At 37.9% G+C, this 27,187-nt stretch overlaps 1 protein-coding gene across 1 annotated transcript in view; it reads right to left on the bottom strand.

Annotated features, from left to right (window-relative positions):
* Window positions 1-10,286: 10,286 nt before the first annotated feature.
* aacs (acetoacetyl-CoA synthetase) overlaps window positions 10,287-27,187 on the bottom strand; it is a 39,024-nt gene continuing 22,123 nt past the window's right edge. Inside the window, exons 11-18 of the mRNA XM_005924516.3 lie at window positions 23,722-23,786; window positions 20,028-20,150; window positions 14,077-14,190; window positions 13,026-13,151; window positions 12,685-12,754; window positions 12,428-12,486; window positions 11,912-12,114; window positions 10,287-11,793 (exon numbers count right to left, since the gene is read on the bottom strand). Coding sequence (XP_005924578.1) covers window positions 11,656-11,793; window positions 11,912-12,114; window positions 12,428-12,486; window positions 12,685-12,754; window positions 13,026-13,151; window positions 14,077-14,190; window positions 20,028-20,150; window positions 23,722-23,786 — 898 coding nt within the window. The 3' untranslated portion in view covers window positions 10,287-11,655. The remainder of the gene's footprint in view (window positions 11,794-11,911; window positions 12,115-12,427; window positions 12,487-12,684; window positions 12,755-13,025; window positions 13,152-14,076; window positions 14,191-20,027; window positions 20,151-23,721; window positions 23,787-27,187) is intronic.

Genomic DNA, 27,187 nt, shown 5'->3' with positions numbered 1-27,187 from the left:
GTTATTTTCACAAAGCAGGAAGACACCTACAGATGAACAATCCCACACAAAAAGACGGAAAGATTGACGGGTAGAATTGGAAAAAAATCAAAATGTTCACGGCGTTCAGCCTGCCTGACTTATATTTATGACTTCATATATGATTCATCTTTTTCTCTTTCATTTCTTCCCCTTTTTTCCTTTACTGTCTTCCCATGTTTGATTTATATTTGTGTTTCTTTACACCATCATTTTGCATCAAGATGGATTAGCTCCACTTTCCTCCAACAGTCCAAAGATTTGCATTTTAGTTTAACTGACTATTGGCTATATGTGTCTCTCTGTGTCAACCCTGTGATAGTCAACCCAAATAGCCCAAAGGAATCTCAAATCCCATTTAAATTCATTTGAGCTTAAGTGCTACACCTTAGAGAGAAACAAGTTCTCTTTGGATACATGAGCAGAAAGTGCAGTCACTGAATTATTTTCATGCTATTCAGTGACCATTACCTAATAAAATTAACAATAAGTGAATGAAAGACATTTCAATATTTCTCTAATTTGATTTAATTTTGGAATACGGTCACACTGACGTCTTTCTTAATTGCTTTTCTTTTTGCCCCTTTCACTTTATTCTGAGGTTTTCATTTTAGTAAGCAAACTGAAATGTGGCGCTTAAATGAATGCACTATGTATTAGCAAATTGTACTTAACACAACACCAAGTGAGGGTGTGGGTGGTACCAAGAGTCTTTGCAGTTGCAGCAGACAAGTGCAAAGACTCCAGAATAATAACACTGCTCCACAGGCAACTAAAATTACTAAAAGTGATGCAGGGGAGCAAAACAGAAACTCTTGAAAACAGCAGTGAAACATTGGGAAGCCTGATTCCTCAGACAGCGTTCGCTTGAGAGAGCTTATGGGGATACCTTGATGTTTTCTACTTAAATTGAATACTTTTATCTGTCAGGCACTTGTCAGGCGACAGTAAGAAAAAGTTACTCCTCAGGTAACCTAAAGTAACTGCTGCAGTCTCTTTAAAAGGACACTGCTCGGCAAAAGTTAAGAATGCATTTTCACAATTTCTCAGTCAGTGTTTTGAAAAGACAACAAAAGGCAAAAACTATCAAATGTAATAACTCAGATAAATAACTAGAGGACTTGAATGAACACTTAAGAGGCTGATAGTAAGGCAAAAGCAATTTGACTGATGATGATTTTCAAAAGCATGACTTGAGAAAGGTCTTAATGGACCATATGAGTAACATTAAATAAAAGGGAAAGACATTTTACTACACTGTGCATACAAAATAAGTGTGAACCAGATTTTTAACAATTTTTTAAAATTATTTTTATTGACAGTAAATTGATAATATAAAGACATGGACAGAAAAGAAATAATGAGAGATATAAAGAACATCAGAGGTTTGCTTATTGCAAACAGGTGGGTTTTCTTTTTGCATTATTTATGATTTTTAGTGATTGTTTTTACACTGTGTTGAATAAATTTAGATGAATACTGCTGCCATTTATCTTTCAGGAGGATCAAGGATGTATGAAGAGTTGAGAGGAGTGAATTGAGGGTCAGTTCATTAATAGTATGATGCACTGTATGATGATGTATGATGAGACTGTGCACCGTATGGGAAATACAGTGTTAAATAGGAAGTTCAGAATAAGTGATTGTTATTATCACCATGGCAGTATGATCAGAATGTAAAGACTACAGTCACCAGTGTTGCTCCAGCGCTCATTTTATTTTTAGATAAAGGCACTTTTAACTACATGGACTACTAAGCTCAGCTAAACCGCTCCACATGAAGAGAGTGGAAGGGAATGCAGTCCTTTAATCATTTGTGCCAGGTGATTTCCATTAATTGACAAAGTAACACAGGAGCCAGTCGGTGATAAGAAAATGAGGACAAGAATTGACATACAGGAGCTGGAGGAGGAAGAGAAGGAAGCATGGATAAGCGAGAAAGGGTAAATAAAATAGGAATCTTTACAGCACATTGTCATTATATTAGAAACCGTGCCTGTATAAAACATGCTCATCAGTTAATTAAAACTTGGGAACTAATTATATCATGTGCACACAGCAGCATTTTTTTCACTTGCTATAGTTGCCTCAAAATATCTTTTTGCCTCTGTGGCTACTGCCAGGCTCTGTAAATCCTTACAAGAGCTGTAGTGCAAAAGAAAATTTGTCAGGTGACTCATGGAAAGGAACACGATGCAAATTTAGGAGCTGATGAAGAAAACGATAGCAGGTGTAGAGGTAGAGGTCAATGCTGAGTGCCAATGAGGGCAAAAAAAGCTGAAGGCAAGTGCAAACCAGAGTTCTTGGACAAGAGGATTCAGTTAGCCGACAAAAAGCTTTACTTTGTTCAATGTTTTAACAGTAAACAACTTGAAAAATTATGTCACATTTTTATAATAACATACTCAGCTCCTTAGCACATTTAGAGGTCAGTATTCTCTCTCTGGATTTGCAGATGTGATTCGACATGGGAGGAAAAAAATTAATAACTCTAAAGGTTGGCCTGCCTGCATTTGTATATGGCCTGCATTTGTATAGCGCTTTTCTAGTCCATAGGACCCCAAAGCGCTTTACACTACATTCAGTCATTCACCCATTCACACACACATTCACACACTGGCGATAGCAAGCTACATTGTAGCCACAGCTGCCCTGGGGCGCACTGACAGAGGCGAGACTGCCGGACACTGGCGCCACCGGGCCCTCTGACCACCACCAGTAGGCAAACATGGGTTAGTATCTTGCCAAGGTTTTCAGGTTTAAGGATACATGTACATGTTTCATCTGTTTTTCAGTAAAATAACAATACACCATATACCTTTGTATAGATTTTTAAAAATAGTTTTGTTATACAGAATCCTAAACATAGAATTCATTGTCACAAAAACAATATCAGCCTGTCTTGGTTACCTTGACCTGATCAGCTTAATTATTACAAAAAAAGCCCTTTCTGCACCGCAGTTGTTTCAAATGAACATTTGGAATGAAAGTGACAAATTATGAACATTACTTAGACCTGTTGCCACCAAATGTCCTCTATGCTTAGTCCTTTTGTCATGTACAAAGGTAAAATTTATGAATTCATTGTATGTCGCACGGATGTTCCCCACATTGCACCGATCCATCATGATGGGCAGACAGAACATGTATCAATACATCAACATTTGGCATTTTGCGTCTGTCATGCTTTGCATGTGCATAATTCTACCGTATTGTCCTTTAACCTCTTTATTGATTATTCAGAATAAATGAAGGTGACAGTTACAGTGAAATATAAGCTTTCGGGTTAAAATAGGTTGAACTAAATTGTACATTTCCCCTCTACTGTTGTTTGATTTGGGACTTTGTTTCATCCACAATCCCCTACCCACTCTGTCATATACACTCATGCCTGTGGCCTTTCTAGCACAAAATAAATTGCGTCTAGTCGGCTTTTGAACAGTTGGAGAACAAGGAAATTGCCATTCACAGGTCCCAGGTTCCATGGAGACTGTAACATTTAATTAAATATCCTTTAAACATTTTAAAAGAAATTACTATTTTAGGGGACATAAGAAAAAAAATTTCTATGTGACAATCTGAAATCAGAAAAATATATGAGAGCAATTTGCAAAACTGCTCATCTCAATCTGAGCCACTCTACACAGCCGCGACTCCTTTACATTTTAGCTGCTTCCTGTGTCAAACTCAATTGATTGACCATATAAAACAAATTGAAATTCAATTGCTTGCAGGGGGACATGAAAGAATTACTTTTGGAGATAACAGAGTGAAGGGAAGAGGGACTCCTCTCGAACAAATTATTGACTTTGAATATGAAATAAAAGTCATGCTCAGTGTGTTCCTGCGAGAAAACAAATCTAAAGATCAAACAGGAAAGGAAGCAGGAAGAAAGCAGACTAATTGTCAAAGTCAGTTTTACTGTGTAACTAATGGATGGCTATTATGAATTCTCCTTTTCATTATATGGTTAGAACCATACTTTGGGTTTTTTTGTTGTGTATGAATTAGATATGCTATGGCATACACAATCAATGTTGTGGTTTTAGGTGTTGAACATGATTTATTCACATCCTTTTTTGTAAATCATCAATGTTCATGTTCTGATTTCCAGTCAGTTATACTTTCTGCCTCCTGCTGGTTTTGTGCTCCACTTATAAGATATCTAAATGCATTTATAATGTATATACCCAAACATCAAACACATTAGAGGCTGTATAAAGACCTGCTTATAATGAGATTTCCCCAGCTCCTAACCCTGCCAACATGTTGACCAAATATGCAGTAGCTTTTACAAAATTAATCGCTACTAATGGCCCCCATCTTCAATGTTATGTCACTGAAACATCAAAACAAATAAATATCAAAGCCATCCAACTTCTGCTGCTAGAAAGGACAAAAGCAGATCTCTGCAGTTTAAAAGATTCATCTTCTATAGCATCTTATTGCAATCTATTAAATAGCTGTTGCAATATTTCACTCTGGACCAGACTGGTGGATTTACCACCACCTGACCCACATTGCCATTCCCAGAACTATATTCCTCGTGCGTCTAAAGATAAATCAAAAGTTTGCAAGTTCAAGGCTAGCTGTGTTTCACTTATTTTGTTTCATTCATTTGTTTAGCTGAGCAGTGATTTAGTCATATTTTGACATTATTAACTGAAAACAGGAAGCCTCATCCACCCTCTGCTTAGAACTACCTCAGATTTACAGCAACTTTTCAACCTGGGCGACAATATGGTTTGGTTTAAGGCACTGAAAAATATAGGTATTATTATCATATTATTATTATTATTCTACGAAGACTTTGTGACTCTGTAACTATGTCACCTCACTTGCTCCCCATCAAGCTTGAAAAAACAACCTATGGAGTCGTTTTGATGACGGGACATGAAGAAATATTCATTTGCTGCAGAATCCCTGCTTACCAGATTTCTTCTGAATTACAGTAGACACTTAGAATAAATAAAACTCTCCCTTTCTCCTCAACTCCCTGTGGTGATCCTGTGTCCTTTGATCAGCCTAAAACGGAGGCTCCTTCCCATTCCTTATATATGAATATGACAGAAACTGGGTGAGGTGCTTCATTTTCACTTCAAGAACAAACATGTCTCTGCTACATTTCTGTCACCACAAAGTCTGTTCAGAAGTACGCGTGTGCAAGCATGTGGAATATTCATTGATGTTGTGATCAGCCTTTCAGGAGAAAGTCCCTTTGGAGCAGTTTAGATTTAACAAGTCTCCAGTGGGGGTGAGAAGCAAGGGATGAACAAAGTCACCTGAGGATAATTGGGAATGCAGACAATAGAATAGACTAGACAAATTAAGTGAGCTGGGATGACAAAGTAAACGTAGAGCTCCCAAGTAACTCCACTTTTGTAATGTATGCTCTTCTTTCGTATAGCGTGATTGATCTAACATTTTGTGGGATATCTGTCATGTGACCTCAGAAATGTAATAAACCAAGGTAAATGTTTGCAAACAAAAATATCTTTGTGTTTTCATAATGTATGTTGTCTGTAAATCTGTAACCACATAAACATCAACTACACACATACTGCAGCTAAGCCCCACAGAATATTGGATCTTCTTCTAACACCATAAATAATGTATCAGTATTAAATTTAAACATTGTCATTTAAATAAATCAGTATTGTGACCAGAAAACAACCTTAGTTGATTTCTTACGGCTGAAAGTTAATTTCAGTGTCATACAGTTAGTCCCCATTAGTATTTACACAATGACACAATTTTACCTCTAACCCTAACCCACCACATTCAGTTTAACCCTAAACTGAACAAATAATGTGTGACTGAAGAACAGACTTTAAGCTTTAATTCAAGAGGTTTAACAAAAGTATTGCATTCATTGTTTAGGAATTACAGCCATTTTGTACATATTCACCCATTTTCTGAGGCTCAAAAATAATTGGACAATTAACTGACAGGCAGTTTGTGTACAGGCGAGTCCTATTCCCTCATTATTTCATGACAAATTTAGCGGGTAAAATATCTGCAGTTCATCCCAGGTGTTCCAGTCGTATTTGCTAGCTGTTCACTGAAACACTGTTCAACTGGAAAGTAGAGATGCTGATGTGATGAGGTCATTAGGCTGAAAAACCAAAATAAAGCTATCAGCTATCAGCTTTAGGAGTGACCAAATCAACAATGCGGTTGATATCTTAAAATTCTCTTATTCTTAAAAAGAATAAACGCACTGGCCAGCTCAGCAATATCAAAAGGCTTGAAAGTCAGCTGAAATAACGACAGTGGATGACAAGGAGGAAGGCAATCACGCCAAGGTTTATAAGGTACAAATCATGATGTTACACTAAAGAACCAGAAGACCTGATTAGGTTTTGTCAGAAAAGTTAAGAGCCTGAACACTTCTGAAGATAATGATAACAATAAAATTGGGGGGATGACAGTTAACCTGCTGCAGAAAATTGGGTAGAGAAAAGTATGGAGAAGGAAGGGAATAGCTTGTGATCTGAAGTATACCACATCATCTGTCAAACATGGTCGAGGTAATGTTGTGGCATGGGTATGCATGGCTCCAAAGTGAACTGAGTCATTAATATTTACTGATCATGTGACTCTTGTTGTAAGTAGCAGGATGAATTGTGAATTGTACAGATAATAAAAAATACAGAGAATTGCACACTGCTCAGATCCAGGTAAATTATGGAAAGCTGGTTGGATAGCACTTCACAGTGCAAATGGATAATAACCGAAAGCATACTGGTGGTTAGTGGCCAGTGGTTAGCTCTCTTTAGCATAATAACAAGAAACTATTCTCTAAGTCACAGGTGTCGAACTCCAGGCCTCGAGGGTCGGTGTCCTGCAGGTTTTAGATGTATCCTTGATCCAACACAGCTGATTTAAATGGCTAACTTACCTCCTCAACGTGTCTTGCAGTTCTCCAGAGGCCTGGTAATGAACTAATCATTTAATTCAGGTGTGTTGACCCAGGATGTTATCTAAAAGCTGCAGGACACCGGCCCTCGAGGCCTGGGGTTCGACACCCCTGCTCTAAGTTAACAATATCAGCTTATGATCACCACTAAAGTTCATGTTCGTCAAACCCAATGATATCAGCAAACCTATGAGAAGTTGCATGAAACGTTTAAGCTTGATACAAAAATAAAATAAAGAGCTTAGAATCTGTTGTGTAAACTTCAGAACCATAACATACTGCGGGCAACCTTCATAGGAGTGTCAAGCATGTAGTGTGACTTTAAACACATGTTTTACTGCCACAACTATACCTGGCCCATCTATGAGGGAAGTGTTGGGAAGGTTACTTTTAAAATGTATTCCACTACAGATTACAGAATACATGCCCCAAAATGTATATAGTAACGTATTTTGTTACGTTACTCAGCGAGAGTAACATATTCTGAATACTTTGGATTACTTAATATATTATTTAGCTTTTTACAACTGCATGAATGTACCATTGCTGTGTGGTTTATTACTATTACTGAAGGTTATTCACCATACCAATAGCAACTAGATTTTAAAATCTTAATATAAAATGAGTTACAGTAGGGTGAACATTAGGTAAGGCTGCACATTTTGCAGCGATCTTGTATAGAAAACTATTCCGCGTGTATATAAAACAGGTTTGCGGCTCCGAGCCGTAAAGGGACTTTCGTCGGGTTCCGTGTCGGGCTCGTAGCTGAAAACTAGCTTTACTTTGTTGTCTGGGTCAGCTTTGCTAAGGAGAGACGGAGAGAGGCGTTGAAAGGCTGCTCCAACGGAACTTATTGTTTCGGAGGAAAACACGAACACAGTGTACAATCGAGTCTTAATTAATAGCTTACTTACAACTGGGCTCGTCAGGCACTCTTCTTGGCTGCAGTGGTTATTATATTTACATGCTTCCAGCTCCCGTTTCTACTCGGTGACAACTCGTACTTTTCGACTCTTTTTCTCCCTCCCTCGCGCTCACCGACAGATAACGGGTATGTATGGCAGTCCATTCTGACTGTAGCATGGACTACACTGCCCATGAGGCTACATTCTTTAGGGTTATGCCTCTAACACTCTGCCTTTATATTAAATCATTTTTTGAACAGTCATCTTTAAAAATATTTCTTCACGTCATTATGAGACGCGAGATTGAGACACAGGCATTTGAGCCTCTTAATGCGTGTTTTTTTTGGGTTTCCACCGGTGTGGAATTACCAAAAATAGAGAGGGCATAGCCTAACATATAAAACAGGAAAAGACTGCTGTGTAATCCCTTTATTTCAACAAAGTAACTATTCTGAATACCACCTTTTTAAACGGTAACTGTAACGGAATACAGTTACTCATATTTTGTATTTCAAATACGTAATGGAGGTACATGTATTCCGTTACTCCCCAACACTGTATGAGGGTGACCTTAATTTTGATCTCAAACATGCAACGTTTTGTGAATATGTCCTTACATGATCAAGATGTTATAATTTTGTCAAAAATTGCTCACAAACCAGCAGTAAACGCCAGCCAACGTACTCAGAACTACCTTTGTGTTAGTTCCCACTACAGGAGACGTTGCCACAACCACATTATTTGAAGCACAAACAAGCTGATACACAGACACAAGGTTCGTGGATGGTAATTAACAGTCAACCTATGTAAAGTGCAACATCAGGTGGTAAACAGTCATTTCCTGGTTTGTGATGTGCTCTCTTATGACTGTTGGGATAAATCAAACAACTCAGAGCCCCTTGGGGAACTGTTTGGTACTCAGCACTGATGTTTGTTAGCCTTTCTATACTGAGGAACTGGACTCTAACCAAGCCTCCCTGTTTCTATTTTTCTCACTGCTACATTTTGAAGTTTGGGTGACTGGCAGGGCTGAGCATTCACACTTATAAAGGTTATAGGGAGCTTTTAAACTGCCAAGTTTATTTCTAAAGGAGCTGTCTGTCAAAATGACTGGCTTTACACAGATCAAAACACACAAGCTGAGACACAGTTACTCAAACACACACGTGCACACACATTTTTTGTTATTCAATGAGTGTGTCAGTTTGTTTTATGGTGTTTTTTTCCACAGTTCGTATGCCGAGTTGTTCATCTCACATTGAAAGCTATAGCACCAGTGCTAATTTAGTAATATCATATTGGCTGTTGGCCCTGCGACAGACTGGCGACCTGTCCAGGGTGTACCCCGCCTCTCGCCCTATGACAGCTGGGATAGGCTCCAGCGCCCCCCGTGACCCTGAAAAGGATAAGCGGAAGTGAATGGATGGATGGATGGATGGATATTGGCTGTGGATGAAGATAAAACTCAAATAAGCTGTATACCTCAGCTCAGAATATTTAGGTCTATAAACTTTCGGCAACTACTTATTAGTTGCTGGTAGTTTTGTGTCAGAGCTCAGAGGTAAATATTTTAGTTAAGCTGTTAAACATAAATGTTGATTCACACTCCTGTTTACTTCATACATGTGTGCTGTGCCTAGAAAGCCTTGGATGAAGAGCTTCCCAGTTTATCTTAGGAAAGCAATGTGGATGCGTACTGTAAATTTACAATAAGCATAAAAGGCTTACATTTTGGAACACAAAACTTTTTGTTTGCTCTCAGACTGGCCTCACTTTATTGGTTAGCTGACAGTTTCCAGCCAGAAAATGCATACAACAAAATCCCTGTGTTAAACAGCTTTAAAGTTGTTTCTTACACAGATATTCCCTCGGAAAACTCAACAAAGACAAGGTGTGCAAATAGCGTTCACAATCACACAGCTCGAAACCAGACCTACAGTGACCAACGTTATCCCGTTATCAAAAAGAACATACAACCTAGAATATCGTCCAAAACATCTGTCATGTTTGATTCTTGCATTCTCAAATTAAATACACACAGTAAAAATGCTTTATCATAAGAAATATTTGATGCCTAAAGAACATATATTTACTAAAAACAATGCAGATCTCCAATGTTCCACCTGATTTCACTCAAGTGTAAACCATCGAGTTATTTATGATTCTTGTCTCCTATAGGAGTAAAAGGACTTGTGCATCTTTATGAGACAAAATAATTTAATTAATTAATTTAATTTAATTGTCTACATGCAAAAAAGCAGTATTCCAATCAAAACTTTGTTCCTGGAGCTTTTGTTTGATATAGGCATGATTGTGAACTCAAACATTAAACGCACATGTATCCAGTTAAATGGTTTACAGTTATACCAAATATTTAAAATAATCATAAAGAAAAGAAGCTTAACGCACCAACTTATACAGGAAACCACACACAATAAGCCAAATGAGAAAATGGTCCCTATTTTTTATTTTTTTCAGTTTAATTCTTATCCATAGATCAAATGGCTCTCTGACATCTGTTCCTTTGCACAATTGACACTCTGGTCAGGTATTTGCTTCTCATGGAAAATGGAAATCAAACCCACAGGAATTGTGTTTTATTACAGATTTACTAGTGACCAAAACCACTACAGTTAATAGCATCAACTAGGCTACAGAATTTGTTATTATAATTAGGAAATTTTAAATAAATAACTCGTTTTTTCTATGTACAAAGTACAACACATGCTTTTCTTAGCGTTGTAACAATCATGGAACATAGATACAAATGTATACAACAGGCTTCTGTGGTGAAATGAGAAATGTGCATCTTGACTGAATCCTTGCTACAACAGATTGATAGATAACGACCTATTCTGGTTTTGGATGGGGGGACAACATTGAATAGAGGATTTCGAAAACAAAGGTTCAAAATCAAGTATGAAATGTGATATAGCTTTTTAGGCAGAAAAAAAAGCTATATTAGTTATTAGTAAGCTATATTAAATTATATTATATTAGTTTAGTTTTCTAGGCTTCCTTATTCAAGAATTAAGTAAACTAGAACTGTTACACAAACATAATACAACTTCCATGACTTTGGTTAACACGTTTGGGTGGCTATCGTTAAAGGCATAACTGTAAAGTCAACACAGTTTCACAGTCCCAAAATGTATACTGATATACAAATATATCCACATTAAGATAGCAATCCACACCACATAAACATGATATGGTGATATGAGCCAAAGCTGAGGCGTAACTCCAAGATGCGTGGGTGTATTTATCTACACACCTCCATGGATTTTATTCAGGGACCCACTCAAGGTTACAGGCAGGTGACACGGGGAGATATGGTTCTTCAGTAGCTGATAACAATCAAAGTGTGAAGCCGAAGCAAAGCACTTTATACTGCGTTTCATTTCTTCAAGGGCTTCAAAGCATGAGCTTATTCACAAGCACTGCTAAACACACGATATTATATCCAAAGCCTCCTTCAGTGTTCCATTTCCAACACTTAATTGTGCAGTATGGTAGACTATGAGCAGCTGCTTGATGACTTGTGGAACACTATGTCTCTCTGTCTGCCTGATATAATTAATTTATTATTATAATACATCTTGTTTGGTATTGTTATATATTATTTTGACACACATCATCACCTTTTTGCCCTGTATGCAGCGCAGGGTGTCTGTTTGAGGAACCCATGCAATGAACTTTGCACATCACCCTGTACCTGTAAATTTACATAAAGTTAGTCTAAAATCAAAGCTAAAACCTTTTCAGGCTACGTGTCTTTGCAGACCCTCTCTTCAGCTCTGTGAAGCCACGTCTCTAATAGTTTTGCAGTTCAGGAATGTTTTTGTAGAGGTCCAGTGAGTCAGGATTGGAGAATGCTCCTCTTTGTGTCACCTCCCGACCAGCAATCACTTGTTTTACAGCTACCTCCACCTTCTTACCGCTGATGGTATACTGTAGAGGAATGAAATAAAGGCTGTCATTCAAGAAAAAGGATTTTTCTATTTGCAGCCTGACAGAATAATATAAAGTTTTTTCATAACTAACTGATAGATTTATTTTTTTTTCTTACAGGAATGTCTCTGGTCTCCAGCAGCAGGGCGGGTACGTGTCGAGCAGACAGGGCTTTTCTAATGGCTCCTTTAATCTTCGCCACCAACTCTGGACTGAAGGGCTTACCAGGTGCCATCTTTAAGAACAAAATAACTCTCTCTTCTCCGTCAGCGTTGTACTGTGGAACACAAAGACTGTCTGACACTTCCTCAAACGCCTCCACTGCAGAGAGGAGAGGAAAGGAGAGGGCAGAGGGCAAAAAGGCAAACCAAAAAAGATGAGACACAGAGAGAAAAAGATGTGAGAGGTGAAAAGAAAATGAGAGTAAAGATTAAAAGAACAGAAAAGACAAAAAGTGTCCAAACTAAGCAGCGTGAGTACGTACGGAGAATGGCAAGTGAGTAAACTTTAAAAAGTGGACAATGGGATGGCAAAGTCTTATTTTTCCAGGAACATAAAAAGAACCATGACTCAGAACCATTTTCTTTTATTATCTTACACCCACACCCTACTCCATCTGCAGATAAAGACTCACCAATGTTGTAGATCTCTGAGCTGCCGAATCGGACTCCGTTGGGGTTCAGCGTGCCGTCACTACAGAAAAAACAGATTTTCTAAATTCAGAGCTGGCGTTCCTGTAATTGCGAGCCATTTTGCCACAAATTTCCACAGGAAAAAAAAATGACTCTACAGCCTAGAGTTGTGACAAAATATCACACAAAAGGGTATGAAGTACATTTAAGCCTGTCCTGATGAATCAATAAAACGTATTGATTGCAGTTAATGGCTGACCTTCTGCCCAGCATGACAATGCCCCCTGTCTTTGGATTGATTTTACAGTAGTCTCCGTGGGCCCACACGCCTACAGAATGAGAAAAGGAAAAATTTGTCTGAAACTTTGATTTTTTTTTTTTTTGTGCATACCTGAAGAACACATACTGAAAACAAACATTAAAAAAATGAAGGAGCAATAAATGCAAATAAAAACAGTTACATAATGTAAGCACAGATAAATTTAAACTGGGCGATATTGCTTAAAGGGTAGCTGTACAGCAGGGGTATTACAGGTGTCTCTTTATGTACATGTAAACTGTAAATATGTTTCTATTTTTACACAACATTTGTGTGGTTACCGGGATATGTAGAAAAGTATGCTTTATGATATTTGCTCTGATTCTCGTCATTCCAGAAGTGTGTTGGCTGGCAGGGGATTGGCTTCAAGCAGACAAGCTCCCCACTCTCTCCCCACACAGGCTTACCTGTTAAAACACATATTTCACAGGAACAGAAAGTTGCGGTGTGTGTTTCCCTGCAACCCATATAAACCTGGGCACACGTCCATATGCACAAACACATAAGCGTATAAGAGACACAGTATAAATCCTTCTCTGATAAAAACAAAAAGAATGTGTGTCGCTCTCAGAGAACCTGATACCTTTAGTGTGTGGTTTCACACAACCCTAACAGCCTCCCTCAGGACGGTGTTATAGGCTTAAAGACTGACTAAAATAATCCCAAACTCTTTCTACAAAACTGCCTTTAAATTATCCTTCAATCCACTCTCCTTTGAGGTGGTGGAGACATGCCAGTACAGCCTGCAGCAGGGAGCTGGGGAAAGAGGGACTGAAATCAATGACAGAAACCTAGAGGGCTTTGAAGACTTCCACCATGATAAAAAATAAATAAAGAAATAAAGAACAACACCCTTTTTATTTGAAATTAATAATTTAAAAAAAATGTGTTTCGCTAAAGTTGGTCAGTATATTGTTCCAGGGAAAGTTCACACAGTCCTTCAGTTACTTTTTGGCCTGGCAAATATATACATATAAGCTCCACCATCAGTGACATGTAAGATAAAGGGAGCATTTCTAATTTCCTTGGTAACAATTTTTAAATTTTCTCTATATCTATCTATCTATCTATCTATCTATCTATCTATCTATCTATAGATAGAGATAGATATAGATAGATAGATATATTTATTTATTTATTTATTTATTTATTTATTTATTTATTTAAATGCAGCCTGAACCTGAAACTTATTTAAAAGCTGACCACAATCCCTTGACTCTGTTGCTCCATTGTCCCCATACAGTAAATCTCTTAATTGCTATTGAGGTTGAATGAAACAGAAAGTGGTAGGAGGGATTATTAAATTCTGAAGAGATTCACCCAGAGTCTTACCGTCAGGGCTCCAGGCTTCCACAGCCATGCCGAGATTTCTTGATTGAATCTCACCTCGATACACTGGAACTGTTGGGTTCTGGCCCATGAAACACGACACTATGTCAGTGCCACCTGGGAAAAGAGTTGAGAGAAACCGGGAAGTTTTCCATTATATTTCTGCAACAGACATATAATTTTTCTAAGAAGTTAAAATTGACCAGCTTGTGTCTTAAGTTTTTGTCATTAACGCTGTTGGAGGAACCTTGACCTACAAAAAAGACAGAGCAATGGGAAGTCTGTTAACTCTGTAGCGTCTTAATAAATTCATTGCTGTGGTTTTCATTGTACCCTGAATAAAGTCAGTGAACCCTATAACAGTTATAGCAAGGTTTTCCCATTATAACAGAGTACCATCTGTGTTTCAAAGAGGTGTTCTTTTCTTCTTTTTTTTCTTATTCCTCAGTGAACATGGAGCTGATGAGCGATTCTAATTGTGATTTCTCCTACAAGCACTGTTGCTCGTCTACATGTATTTTAGCAAACTTTATGCTGGCTTTTTTATTTCTGTTTTAAAAGTGGAATCTCCTCAGCTCTTGCCACAAAGAACCTTGGCCAAACATTACTATTGCCCCTGACCTCTGGATCTTAAACTTTATAAATAATAGTAAGAGCTGTGGTAACAGGAACAGGAAGTTGCTTTGGTGATTCTTCAAGTCTTAACTTTGACCATGTTTGGCATATACTTTTGACGCCTATGATAAAGACAATCTTTAGTTTCCATATTCCACTTATTTATCACCATTTCTGAGGGGTACCAATAATTTTCTCTACAAATTTTAATTTCAAAAACTTTTCAGGAAGGCGTAGACCATTCTTTAATCCTTTAGAGTCATTGGATGTGCCAGTTTAAGATGACCTAGCAGCAAGACGCAGTTTCCTTTTAAATTATATTGAAAGTGCAGACAAAAATAGATTGAAGCCAACAATATAGGGTATGCTTCTGTTTTAGACACATTTTACTGTAAATAGTCAGAAGTCTCTTAGATATTTTATGATGTGATAAAGATAATGAATCACATTTAGTGTGGTAGGACTAGGGTTAGGGTTAGCACATATGATGACTTAGACCTCAAATGGTGAAACTGGTTGGAGGGAGGCAATGTGTACGTTTTTACCTTATTTCATTTAGTTTGGAATACTTGGAATGTACAGACCCACACCCATATCACGTAACTATGTAAAATATCAGCAAACACTGACCAAGAGACATTATCACACTTAATACCAGTGTCTTGTATTTTTTTGCTCCACACACAGGCAGCATTAGCTCGCTGCTCCACCTTCATTGACCTATATAGGAGTTCCTTCCCTTTGCAGCACTTTCCTAAAACTGTCATGAAGACGCACACATCTATTCATCTCTTTCTACCTTCCAATCATATACCATTTCTGACACGTTCTATTCATCTCCCTTCTTATTGTTTGTTCTCTACCTCCCTATTTCGTTCCACTCTGCGTGACAGATACCATCCATCCATCTCGTTTGCTTTCTCTCAGTTGCTCTATGCCCTTCTACTGCTCCTTCCTCCTTTCTTGCATTTCTTTGTTCTTTACACTCGTTTTCTCCGTCTCTCTTTCTGGCAGGTTCTTTATTGAGCTCTAATTGGCTCCCAGGTGGAAGTAGAAACTTTGTCTTCTGATTAAACACACACACTTATAGTGGGACGATACGCAATTAGATTAATATTACATTTACCTTAATAGGTGAGTACAAACACACAAAAATACATACATACACACACAAACAGAAGCACATTTAAGCCAAAAGTCAATGTGGTTTTCTTGGGATGCCTTCCATCATCTGACATGTAGTGTGCATGTGTGAGTAAGGTGTATATACACAAGAGTGCAACGTGTCACACTGATCTGATGCTCCTAACAGCAGTGACTATTTTGAAGTGAAGAAAAAGGTTTTTTGAACTCCCCAGTTAGTTTTCATAGATTTTTGCACATGTGAGTGCGTGCACGCACATCTTCTTTCATTTGTGGAGGTGTTACTGCTTTGAAAAACTACTGGCACAGTTTGAGGTCAAACAAAGCCACCAACTGAGACAAACCAAGCAACCTACACAGCTAACCTACGCATGAATTCATTTATCCAAAAATGAACTGAATTGAAACCAAAAACTAAAAGAAAATTGAAAAGATGACTTGGTAAATACTTCAAAATTAACACAGAGAAGAGAAGAGAAGAGAAGAGAAGAGAAGAGAAGAGAAGAAAAGAAAAGAAAAGAAAAGAAAAGAAAAGAGAAGAGAAGAGAAGAGAAGAGAAGAGAAGAGGCGAGGCAAAATGGGTGTGGAGAGCTGACATATGGAGAGTCAGATGGAGGTATATTAGGATTGAGTAAATCCAGCAGTGAAAGTGTTAAAATCACCCACTGAAGAGCAACAGGGGTCTGAGGTCCCTGCTGAACAGAAAACACACAAACACTCTCCTGATATACACGACAATCTCCGTTAAAAGTTTTCACAACCCCAAGTAGACTTTAACTGAAGCACATGTTTATACACACACAGTGACACGGGGTAAAATCAGCAAGGGACCCACATATATGAGCATTCAGAACACACACACACAGCATTGACCTCATGGGTCAAGGTTAGGTCGGTTGGCAGCCAAAAGGGTTGAAGCCCTCTGTTGCCTTTGGCAGCAAGATGGAAAGTGACTGGGGCAGGACCTGCTGTTTCGAGTCACACATTCACAAAGAGCCAGCGCTATAATTCCAAAAGGACGAGTCCAGATGAATAACAAATTGGGTCTTCTTCACAATTCACCACTTTAGCTATCATTTTGTTCAAATATTATAACACTATACTGTCAGAGGAACAGCACAGGAACAGGTTGAGCTCTTTGGAGACAAAGTCAGAGAGGCAAAGCTGAGATGGTTTGCACATTCTAAATAAAACATGTTTGATGGCCAAGCAGCAAGGTATACAGGCATCTGAAATCTTCTACTTTTTCCCCTCATACTTCTGCTGCTGGAGTATGGCAGTCCCAAAACCTTATGGTAAAATATAATGTAATTTGGCACTGTTGGGATTAAATTCATTTTTCTAATGCCAAAAGCTACAACAGTTACAATACCTACTGTTTCCATAAGCCATTTGACTCATTAAAAAATCTTTACAAAGTAACTATAAAGGATCTTTAAAGTGGAAGAAGAAAACAGTTTTATCTGTTCAGCTAACATGGTTTCTCAGTGCCTCTGTTATGTGATACCATTTAATACCGAACTTGTTTTATTGACTTACTAACGCAATTAAAAAGGGGATGAATACAGCTTTGTATTGAGCTAATAAGCAAAAACTTGTTTTTCCTTGATTCGTTCTATGTGTTTGTCTCATAAAAGTTGTTGTGTGTCACAAAATCGTATGAGTTGTTGAGTAACAACCTATAATGCAAACAAACGAAAATGTGTAATTGCCATAACCAACTATTTTTGAAGTTTTCAGTAGATTCTTAAGCCTACAGCAAATTTTGCACAGACCACCTTCCTCACTAAACAGATTTCTTTCTTCACTTATCTTACACTCTGCAGAGTCACAGATATTTACGACAAAAATAACCTAAGAAAATCTGCTTGCAGATTTCTTCTGTTTATTTTCCATCTCTCACCAGATTTCTGCCTGTGATTGACATTTCAGCTGACGCTTGTGTCCAGCATTTCGACTTACATGTCATTGTGAGCATGTGCAACTTTGCATATGTTTGCTTGTGTATTTGAGGCTATATGCTGTACCCATTTGGGCTGTCATTCACAATGGCTGCGTGTATGTGTATGCAAGCGTGACATTCCAAGCTGCTTCTCAGTGTGTGTGTGTGTGTGTGTGTGTGTGTGTGTGTGTGTGTGTGTGTGTGTGTGTGTGTTTAATACGTCAGTCACCCAAGCTCTGCTAAATGTTAAACGTTTCAGGACTCACAGAAAGAGACAGATAGCATTCTACTGGCCTGACAACATCACAATGGGCTGAGAAGCACTGTGTGCGTTAGACCCGTGCGTGTGTGTGTGCATGTGCGACAGTTGTGGGTGGTGAGGAATATGTAGCCTTCTATACAATTTATTGTTTTATTATTATGCATCAGTCCTTTTGTGCTTGTGTCAGAGATGCTTTTCTGTTTTAGCTTTAAAATTTCAAAATACAAATACAGTATATATTTTAAATGTTTTAAAGACATCGGGAACCAAACAATTTGTTGCTCAGACATCACATTATGCACCAGAATCATCTTGGATATAAATATCTTGATTTGTCAATATATATATAAAATAACATTAGGTTAAATATAAGTAATCTTACATTTACATAATCCTTCTTTTCTTTCATTTTTGTCAGGGATGTTCCTTACAACTAACTTATTAGTTGTTTAAACACGAGAGAAAAAAAAATCAAAGTGGTCAACCAGTCTAAATTAAAGAAAACACTCAGAACACATCTAAAAATAAACACAATCTAATGGACAAGGCTAGACATTGCATTTGTATTTGGGATCAACAGGCTTGCTAGTTTTGCTAGTGTGTGTTCTAATGTGCTCTTCTTCAGTTTTGTGAAAAGCACTTTAGGGGGAATTTCAAAAGGTCAGAAAAGCTCATGTTTCAACAACAGTGAAGTATTGTACAGTTATGATAAATGTTAAACTGGCCAGTTCACGTTCATGTTAGCTGTTAGCTATTAGCAATTACCCGTTTACCAAAAACCTTGCCTTAGGGTGTGTCACAAGCTAGTGCCAGTGTTGGTCCCAAGCCCAGGTAATTGGGAGGGTTGTGCCTGGAAGAGCATCTGGCATAAGATTTTTGCCAAATCAAATATGTGGATCCAGCTGCTGTGGAAACCACTGGAGAAAAAACAGAGCAGCTGAAGTTACCTTTATCCAATAGCCACCTTAGCCATCTGTTATCATTAAGATAGTGGTTAGCAGCTATGGCTAATATTAAAATGATAATATTAATGTGAGAGCCAGGCAACAAACACCATCAGTCCTGTCTGCAGAGTTGTAATGGATGGTGTTAATTTTACAGAATAAAACAATTACTTAAGTCTAAAAAATGCCAAGTTTCTCTGAAAGTACCAGACTGAAACTGAGGAAAGTCTAGACACAAGATAACAGCCTACCTGACTAACTGTATTTGATTGGTAATTAAAATGTGGAGCTTAGTCACCAGATGCACAGAACCACAAATTTTTTAAGTAACTTGGAAATAGTAATCTCTGATAGTATTTTATCAAGTATTGAGTAGTTTCTTGGGTATCAGTTTATCAGTAAATTCAAGTATGGTCACTCACTGATAAAAGCTAGCATATCACAAGTTGTCCTCAATGTAGCTACAATGCAGCTATTATTCTTAATCAAAAACAGGAGAAAGATGAAATGGAGTATAAAGAATACTCGATGGCTGAATCAAATTAAAAATAAACAGAACTTGGTTTCATTTGTTAGTGAACAAAACAGACAACAGGTCTTTAGCAATAACTGGAGAAAAAAACAACAGCTAGCACGATTAATCTTTACTTATTGCGCAGGCATTTCATGCATTATGTTCCTAGTTAAGTAGCTATTAATTTGAAGCGCCACAGATTGTCTGTCAAATTTTTATAAAGAATATATTATAGACAATAGTTTTTTTGTCAAACCACAATCTGATTAGCAGAAAATGCACTAATATGCACCTGTTGAATATTTCATTCATTAAAAATGTATACTATAAATTGTTCTTACTGAGTAAAAGCTTGACATTTTTAAATTAATTAAAACTGTAATATTAATGTCTAAGACAAATATTTATCTACAGTTCTTTTTAATGATTAAATGATTCTGTGTCATAATTCTAAAAAAACAATATGTTATTCTTAAATTCTTAAGTATTAGAAAAATAATATGTGTTCTAGCAGGTTATGTGTTATTGAGTCACCTGAAATGGAGCCCAGCAGCACGGTGCTCTTTATGCAGCGGTAGACATAGTCGTAGATCTGAGGTTTGAGAGGAGATCCAGTAGACAGGATAGTGTGGAGGGACTGGAGATTGTGTGTTTCCGCTAGAGAAGGAAAACACAAAAGGTAAAAATAAATAGCGAAAGAAGATGAACAATAAACTCCGTAGTTTACTTATTAGTAATACATAACTGTGTTTGAAGTCACTTTTTGAATACAACCTAAAATGTTCCTAAAATGTTGAGTGTTAAAAATTCAGTGAGTTCCGGAAGTACAATAAATTTGGATTCATTAACTGGTCAAAAATAATGTGGGCAAATTGGAAAATCTGAAAAGATTATTTGGGATTCTCATTTGCTTAAAGAGAGCAAATGAGCAAAAGCATTGGTTTTTTGATCAGACTCAATATGCAGTTTACATGCTTGCATTGAGACAACAATAGTCACACTTTTATAGTGAGGCTGCACATATTTTAGAATTACTGGTCTGGGATCAGTTATCACAGTGGTTCCCCCCCCCCCCAAAAAAAAAAAAAAAAAACAACCCAAGCCAAACCAAGTTGGAGTCACCAATCATTTGAACCAAATTAGTAAACCAAACACATAAAATGGGTATTCACATTTGAACAGCTGTGGCTTGCTGCACCCCAACTTGTTGTGTTATTGTAGTTTGCCACCCTGATGTGACAGAGCATGCAACGTACCGCACACATCGCTTTAGCCATCCTCAAGATCCATGTCCATGTTCTCTGTCACACACATATGCCCAAACCACAAGCCAATAACACTCTGGGAACTAATAAGGTTCCAGCAATTGCCCCTTGCTCTGCGCACACACACACAGTTGGACTTTTGCTACCCCCCACCATGCCTCCAGGTGTCCAGTCCAAATGTCATCCTAGGGAAAAGGGCCTCTCCGCTGGGGCAGCCAGTGAAGAAGCTCCCACTATCCTCCTCGGGCCAGTGGAGGCATGCACGCACGCACGCGCACACACACACACACACCAACATCTCCCTTTGCCACGCTCTCTTTCTCTAATAAGCATCCAAATGCACACACACAGTGCCAACTGGATCAAGTGGCTGGCTGACTAATAGGGGTGGGGCAGCGAGCGGGAACAAGAGAGCGAGACAAGCACAGAGACACAGCAATGTTTTATTTTTTTTATGCCTTTCTGTTTAGTATTAGAATTAGGAATGGGTTCAGCTCATTTAAAGTTAAAGAGAGACGCACAAACAATGGCAACAAATGCAGATTTGTGGCGATTATCAGAATGCACTGTGCTACATGGTGACACTTGGTATATGCAAGTTTTTTCTGTTTGCACTTCTGACAGAAAAATTGTTAAGCCTGGTGGCTGCAGTTTAGCCATGCACTACAAATGTTATTACTGCAATGTGTATGGATGACATACACAGAGCTCTTAACACACACAGCTGGTTTGGTACTTTACTTTCTTGGAATCCTATTTCAGTGTCCCACTATTTCCTGTACATTTTACTTTGTTGTCCATCTACACTCAGGAGTACATTTAGACTAAACTCACATTAAAACCATTATATTTTGATTTGATGAAAATCATGTAATGTTTCTTATATGCCATATAGGCTTAATAAATCCTGGACTCCACTGTGATTTCTTCATGTTTGTTTTAATTTTTCCAGCTGGCAGCGGATGTTTAAACCCATCAATTTTCTTCCACAAATTAGGATAACAGTTGGGCTACAGCCTATCCCAGCTGCCATAGGACAAGAGGTTGGGTACACCCTGGACACAATGCCAATCTAAAGAGAGTTAACACAGAGAGACAAACAGCTATTTCTGCTCACATTCACACCTATGGCCAATAAGAATGTCTTCAGGCTGTGGAAGGAAGCTGGAGAGAGAACCCACGCAGACATGGGTGGAATACAGACAGCCTGTGGATTCGAACCCAGGACCTGTGAGGAAACAGTGCTAACCACTGTGTTACTTTAGAAGTAGCTAAAAATCGCCCCCAAAAACACAAGTGACTATAGTTTCGGTAGAGCAGTTCATCCACTTACTGAAAGGTTGGTGGTTCCCTGGTCTGTATACCCAAGTATCTTTGCCCAAGATATGTAATCCCATGTTAGGGGTGGGCGGTATAAACAGTATATGGTAGAAACGATATGAATTTGGCCAGCAATAGAGATTTTGACCATACCACTCTACAGCGATAGCGCATGTTGCTAGGCTACGAAGCCGGACCGCTTGATGGATTGTCGGAGCATTACGGCTACCGTAGTCGGGAGCCTCAAGGAGTAATACGTACTGTGCTTCAACATAATATTACTGCATTGTGTGTGTATAACCTCTTTTTAGGTTTTATGGATATTATACATTTTTATGCTAAGGATATGTCGGCCAATTTCCACTGGAAATGCCTTTTGGTTAAACTGTCAGCAAGGAATTTGCATTTTCACTGTTAAATTTTTATATAGCTTTAATGCACATAAAAAAACGGCTGCTTGTTTAAGTGAAAATACATCGATGGGGTTTTTTTTGCACTAATAAAGTTGTGGAGGAGACAAAGTATTTTGTCTCGCACCAATTATATCGTCAGTTATATTGTTATCGCAAATTTTCAAATAGATATTGTGCTAAATATTTTTGGCCATATTGCCCCGTCTTATTGACATATCTATTGTAGTAGTAAGGAGGTGGACTACAATGTCAAGCTCAACTGCAATCTGATCAGATCTTAATGCCAGCCCACATCGATCGATGGCTAATTGGAAAATCTAATATATTTATATCAATATAGTTAATCTGCTTCAGACTGCCTGGAGTGAATGCATATCTGCAGGTATCTTTAAAAACCACCTCCACCACAGCTCCTTCTTTTATGCTGTGTTTAACTTAATCAATGTAATATCTGCTTTCATTGATGCTTGTTCTATTTTGTGTTAACATCTATGGATGTGGAAAGGCTGGCAGGTGTACAGTCCCAGAATAGAGGTATCAGATATAAATTACTGCAGATGGAAATAACTGTGTCTCTCAAACTATAGTTTTGCTGTCTAAAATATGGCTGTGTGAAACTGAAATATAGCTTAACTAATTTAACTAGAATTCCTGTTGCTTTCCAGTGAAATGAACACCTACAATAATGCGAAACAGGTATAAAATCTAGAATTCTTACAAATAAGGAAAACCTGATGGAAGTTACTCTATAGCAAAGACTAACAACTATGCTGTGATAGTGTTTTGTTCTAACACAATACAGTATCTAATTTATTGCTGCACAAGTTCCAAAGAGTAACCACTACATGAAAGCTAGCAGCAAGTCAAAAAAAAAAAAAGCACCAGCACAGCTCTGGTTATCTGTCCAGATCTTTTTCTTTCTCTAGAAAGTTGTGTCACTAAAAGCAATTAGGTGGACCTATCCATGACTCATATGAAAAAATCATAACAGCCTTTTTATCCTTTTAATTCAGTGTCATACTCCAGAACACAGGGCAAACTGTTATTTCATCCAGTTAATGGAATAAAGGACATTCAGAGTCAAACAACATTACTATTATAATCATTACTGTGTCCATCTGCTCTTATTGCTACAAATTCCATTCTCTTAAAGTAGGTGTGTACGTCTATATGTCTGTGACCATGCTCACATATTTATTTTACTCTTTTCTATCCATGAACACAACTTACAGGGTGTCAGGTTCCTCTCCTGCAGCACAGACAGCCACTTGGCCCCGGTACCAAAGATAGTGATGCTGATGAAGAAAAAAAAAAAAGATAAACATTATTCAGTTTGCCAGAAGTAGCGAGTGTTCTCATATACTTTGAGAAGAAAAAGGAAAAAAAAGAAGAAAGAATTTGCGTCAGTGTTGCCAACACTGACAGTCATTGCAAAAGGCCTCCTACATACATGTACTATATTCTGCATTGTGACAGCAGGAACTCCAAACAACAGAACCAAGCTAGCAGACTTTATGAGTGGGGGTGGCATGAAATATTGTTGCCAAGTTTCACTGCAATCTGGCTGGCTATTTTGGAAAGATGCTGCTGGACAAAGTGATGGATGAATAAGTGATAGATTCACAAAGCTGCCAATGATCCTTGTGACATCACAATCTTTACCATCACTGGGATATTCCTGAGTGTGTCAATCACAATTAAACATATCCTGTTTTAGTCCTTGGATGCTTTTGATTAATATCTTTAAACAAGAGACGCAGTGAACAACTGCAAATATTAACAGAAGCATTTTTAAATTCTCAAGGAGTTTTGTATTTAAAACCCTCACAAATCTGTGACACCTGTTACACCAACAGGCCAGTAGACACTGTCAATGATGAGGATATATACACATCCTGGACAGGGAGGAACGCTGATTTGAGCGCGGAGTCAAGGAGGACATTTACGTGAAAAGGGAAAGACCATCTCTGAATCGAGGAGGGGGCCTAAGGGTACATCTTTCACCACCTTACAATGCTGTTATTGCAGTAATTCACCAACTCTCTATGAATGGTACTCATGGCAATTGATCAATGGTCATTGACCAGTGGCCATGACAATTTTCATATTATTGATCATGAAACTGACCTCATGGCCCATTGTTAGTCAGTGGTGCTAGTTTCAGTCATTATGTAAATGTAATGTTTAAAAGGTTGGGAAAACCTGCAATCAGCTGAAAATGAAGAAGTCACTTGGATGACTGACGAAATGTTTCTCACACTGAAAATGCTGCATCCAGATGAAGAGAATCAATTTTTGGGGGTCTCTGAATTCTAAAAATGTGACACTTTAGATATTAAATAGTATGAAGATTATTTAGATGCAAAAACATTGTACATCGTTTTAAACCAACATTTCTTGGTTAAAAAAAAAAAAAAAAAAAAAAAAGGTTAAGTTTATCTTCTTCGTAACATTTGCCAGATTGTTTGCAAGTACTCTACTCTTTATGGGTTTCAAAATATTTTTCAGTTGTCCCATAAAATCCATTGTCACCAAACACATGCATGAGTGCAATAAAGCCCTTATATATCTGTATTAACATCACTGTACATTACTTTTAAGGCAACGGTCAAGTAACTTCTGAATACAATATTTGTGATACTTGAAAGACCTGCCAGTCTGCTTAAGACTTTGGTGCTGAGACTGAACTGTAACATGGCTTCACTTGTTGCCCTGAATCTATGCAGACAAGGCATAATTTCATTGTATCTGCTCTGAATGCAAAAACATAAAAAGGGCAACAGTTATTCAGCAGACCTTTGCCCTTAATCCCATGTGCTCCAGTGGAGCTGCTCAGTAGTCTGGTTGGACAAGGAAGCTCCCAGCGGGGGAGTGTGTGCCACTGTGTAAATGTAAAGGAAGGTGATGTTAAAACAGCTTGTGTGCTCATCCTTCTAGACAGATAAAATTTTAAAAAGGAAAGAAAGGGGGAAAAAAAACTGGCAAGGACAACTTTCAACTGGGTAAATACAAAAGAGAGCCGAAAAAATAAATAAATAAAGACAAATTGCTTCATTTTTAGATGTTTCGCAAGAAAATTGTTCAGATGAGAATGTAACAACACAACGGTTGCTCACAACAATTCTGGGAAAAATAATTTTAGAAAGTTTTGTCTGCGTGAATTGATGTCACCCTGACAGCTGACAACAGTTGGGAAACGTGGATGGTAAGAAGCGACAAAACGTCACTTTTGTGTTCCCCTGCAGTTTTAATTTTAAAACAAAGGGCCTTTTCAAGCCTGTCTGTAAATGGCTTTATTTGTGTCTCAGTCTATGTCTTGCTGTCTTTTTAAGTTATTTTTGTTGACATTAAATCAATCAAATTTCATCCATTGCTATGGTAACCATTTATGTCAATCATAAAAGGGCTGTCTCTATAAGAACAAACAAAACAACAGCTTGATGAACAATAATCAGGAATTGTTTTGCAGTGCAAGATCTCCTTTGCTCTCGGTGGCTCGTTTTGATTAGTGGTGATAGGGGTAAATGAAGAGAGTGAGGATTTGATAACGGTCTCAAGATGCAATATGAAGTATGATTACGCAACTGTTGTCAGTGCTCTTTCTGCCAACTCACACTGAATCAAGTGTTTTATCTTGTTTTACCTTGTGAGTCTAATGTTATATCACACTATGTGTAACATTAAGTGTTAAACCTATCTGACGTGATCAGACCTAACCAGACTTGGATGGCCATTTTCTGCAAATCCGGGAAAGAAGAACTGGGACCAGTAACAGTGGTTTATGACATTCATACAAAAACTGTGTTTCACTCTTGTCGTCCTGAAAGCATGCCAGTGTTCAGTGTTTTGTGGACCACCCATTTGGCACAGCTATAATACCTCAAGGGCACCAACTGTACATGATGGAAAACCAAAATGAATGCTAAATTTTCAAAAGGTCCTTCTCCACCAGCATTTGTACAGATGATTTAACATGGAAACTTACAAGACTTTGGGAAGACAACAGAGGAACGTAAAGCATAGAAAGTACAAAAGTAGAACTATAGTGTCTAAAGTGCCTATGCCTTAGACGTGTGCTTTCAAGCTGTACTTCTCATTCACTTACAGTGTGGTTCATAATAAGGTAATAATATATTTCATGATATTAGAAATCTAAGAAGATTCAAACAGAAGAAAATATTAGAAAACAACCTACTTTATAATACTTATGTATTATTTTGTCAGTATTTAATTAAGTTCTTTTAAAAATAGATTTTTTAAATTCATAGAATCTGTACTTCATCAAATGCATTTACAAAATAATTTCCAGTGAAATACACTGCAAATGTATACAAATCCTTTTAATATTAAATATAGTGTGCTTGTTTTAGTGTAAAGGAAAAAAGAAGAAGATCACACACCAAGCAATTTAGACATATCGATAGACTAATGGGCGTTTTTTTTGCATTTTGCATGCAGACCCTTTTTTGTTCTCTAAACCTACATACAGACAGTCATTATCCATCCTACCTATCATCTCTGATCCGCATATGAAATTTTTGGTTTCTGGCTACCATGGAAACAGTCGCTCTATTCTGATTGGAGGCAGGTGGCCAGGTGTAGCTGCTAATTGGGTGCTTAGGATGGAGGGTGGAGGAGAAGCTGTGAGTCTCTGTTTGTCAGAGTGTGTGACAGCATGTGCAAATATACCCGTGTC

Source organism: Haplochromis burtoni, unplaced genomic scaffold (assembly GCF_018398535.1).
Source record: "Haplochromis burtoni strain Fernald_Lab_line unplaced genomic scaffold, NCSU_Asbu1 Contig_54, whole genome shotgun sequence".
Lineage (NCBI taxonomy): Eukaryota > Metazoa > Chordata > Actinopteri > Cichliformes > Cichlidae > Haplochromis > Haplochromis burtoni.
Note: the sequence above shows the minus strand (reverse complement) of the source record. Positions and strands in the feature narration are given on the sequence as shown.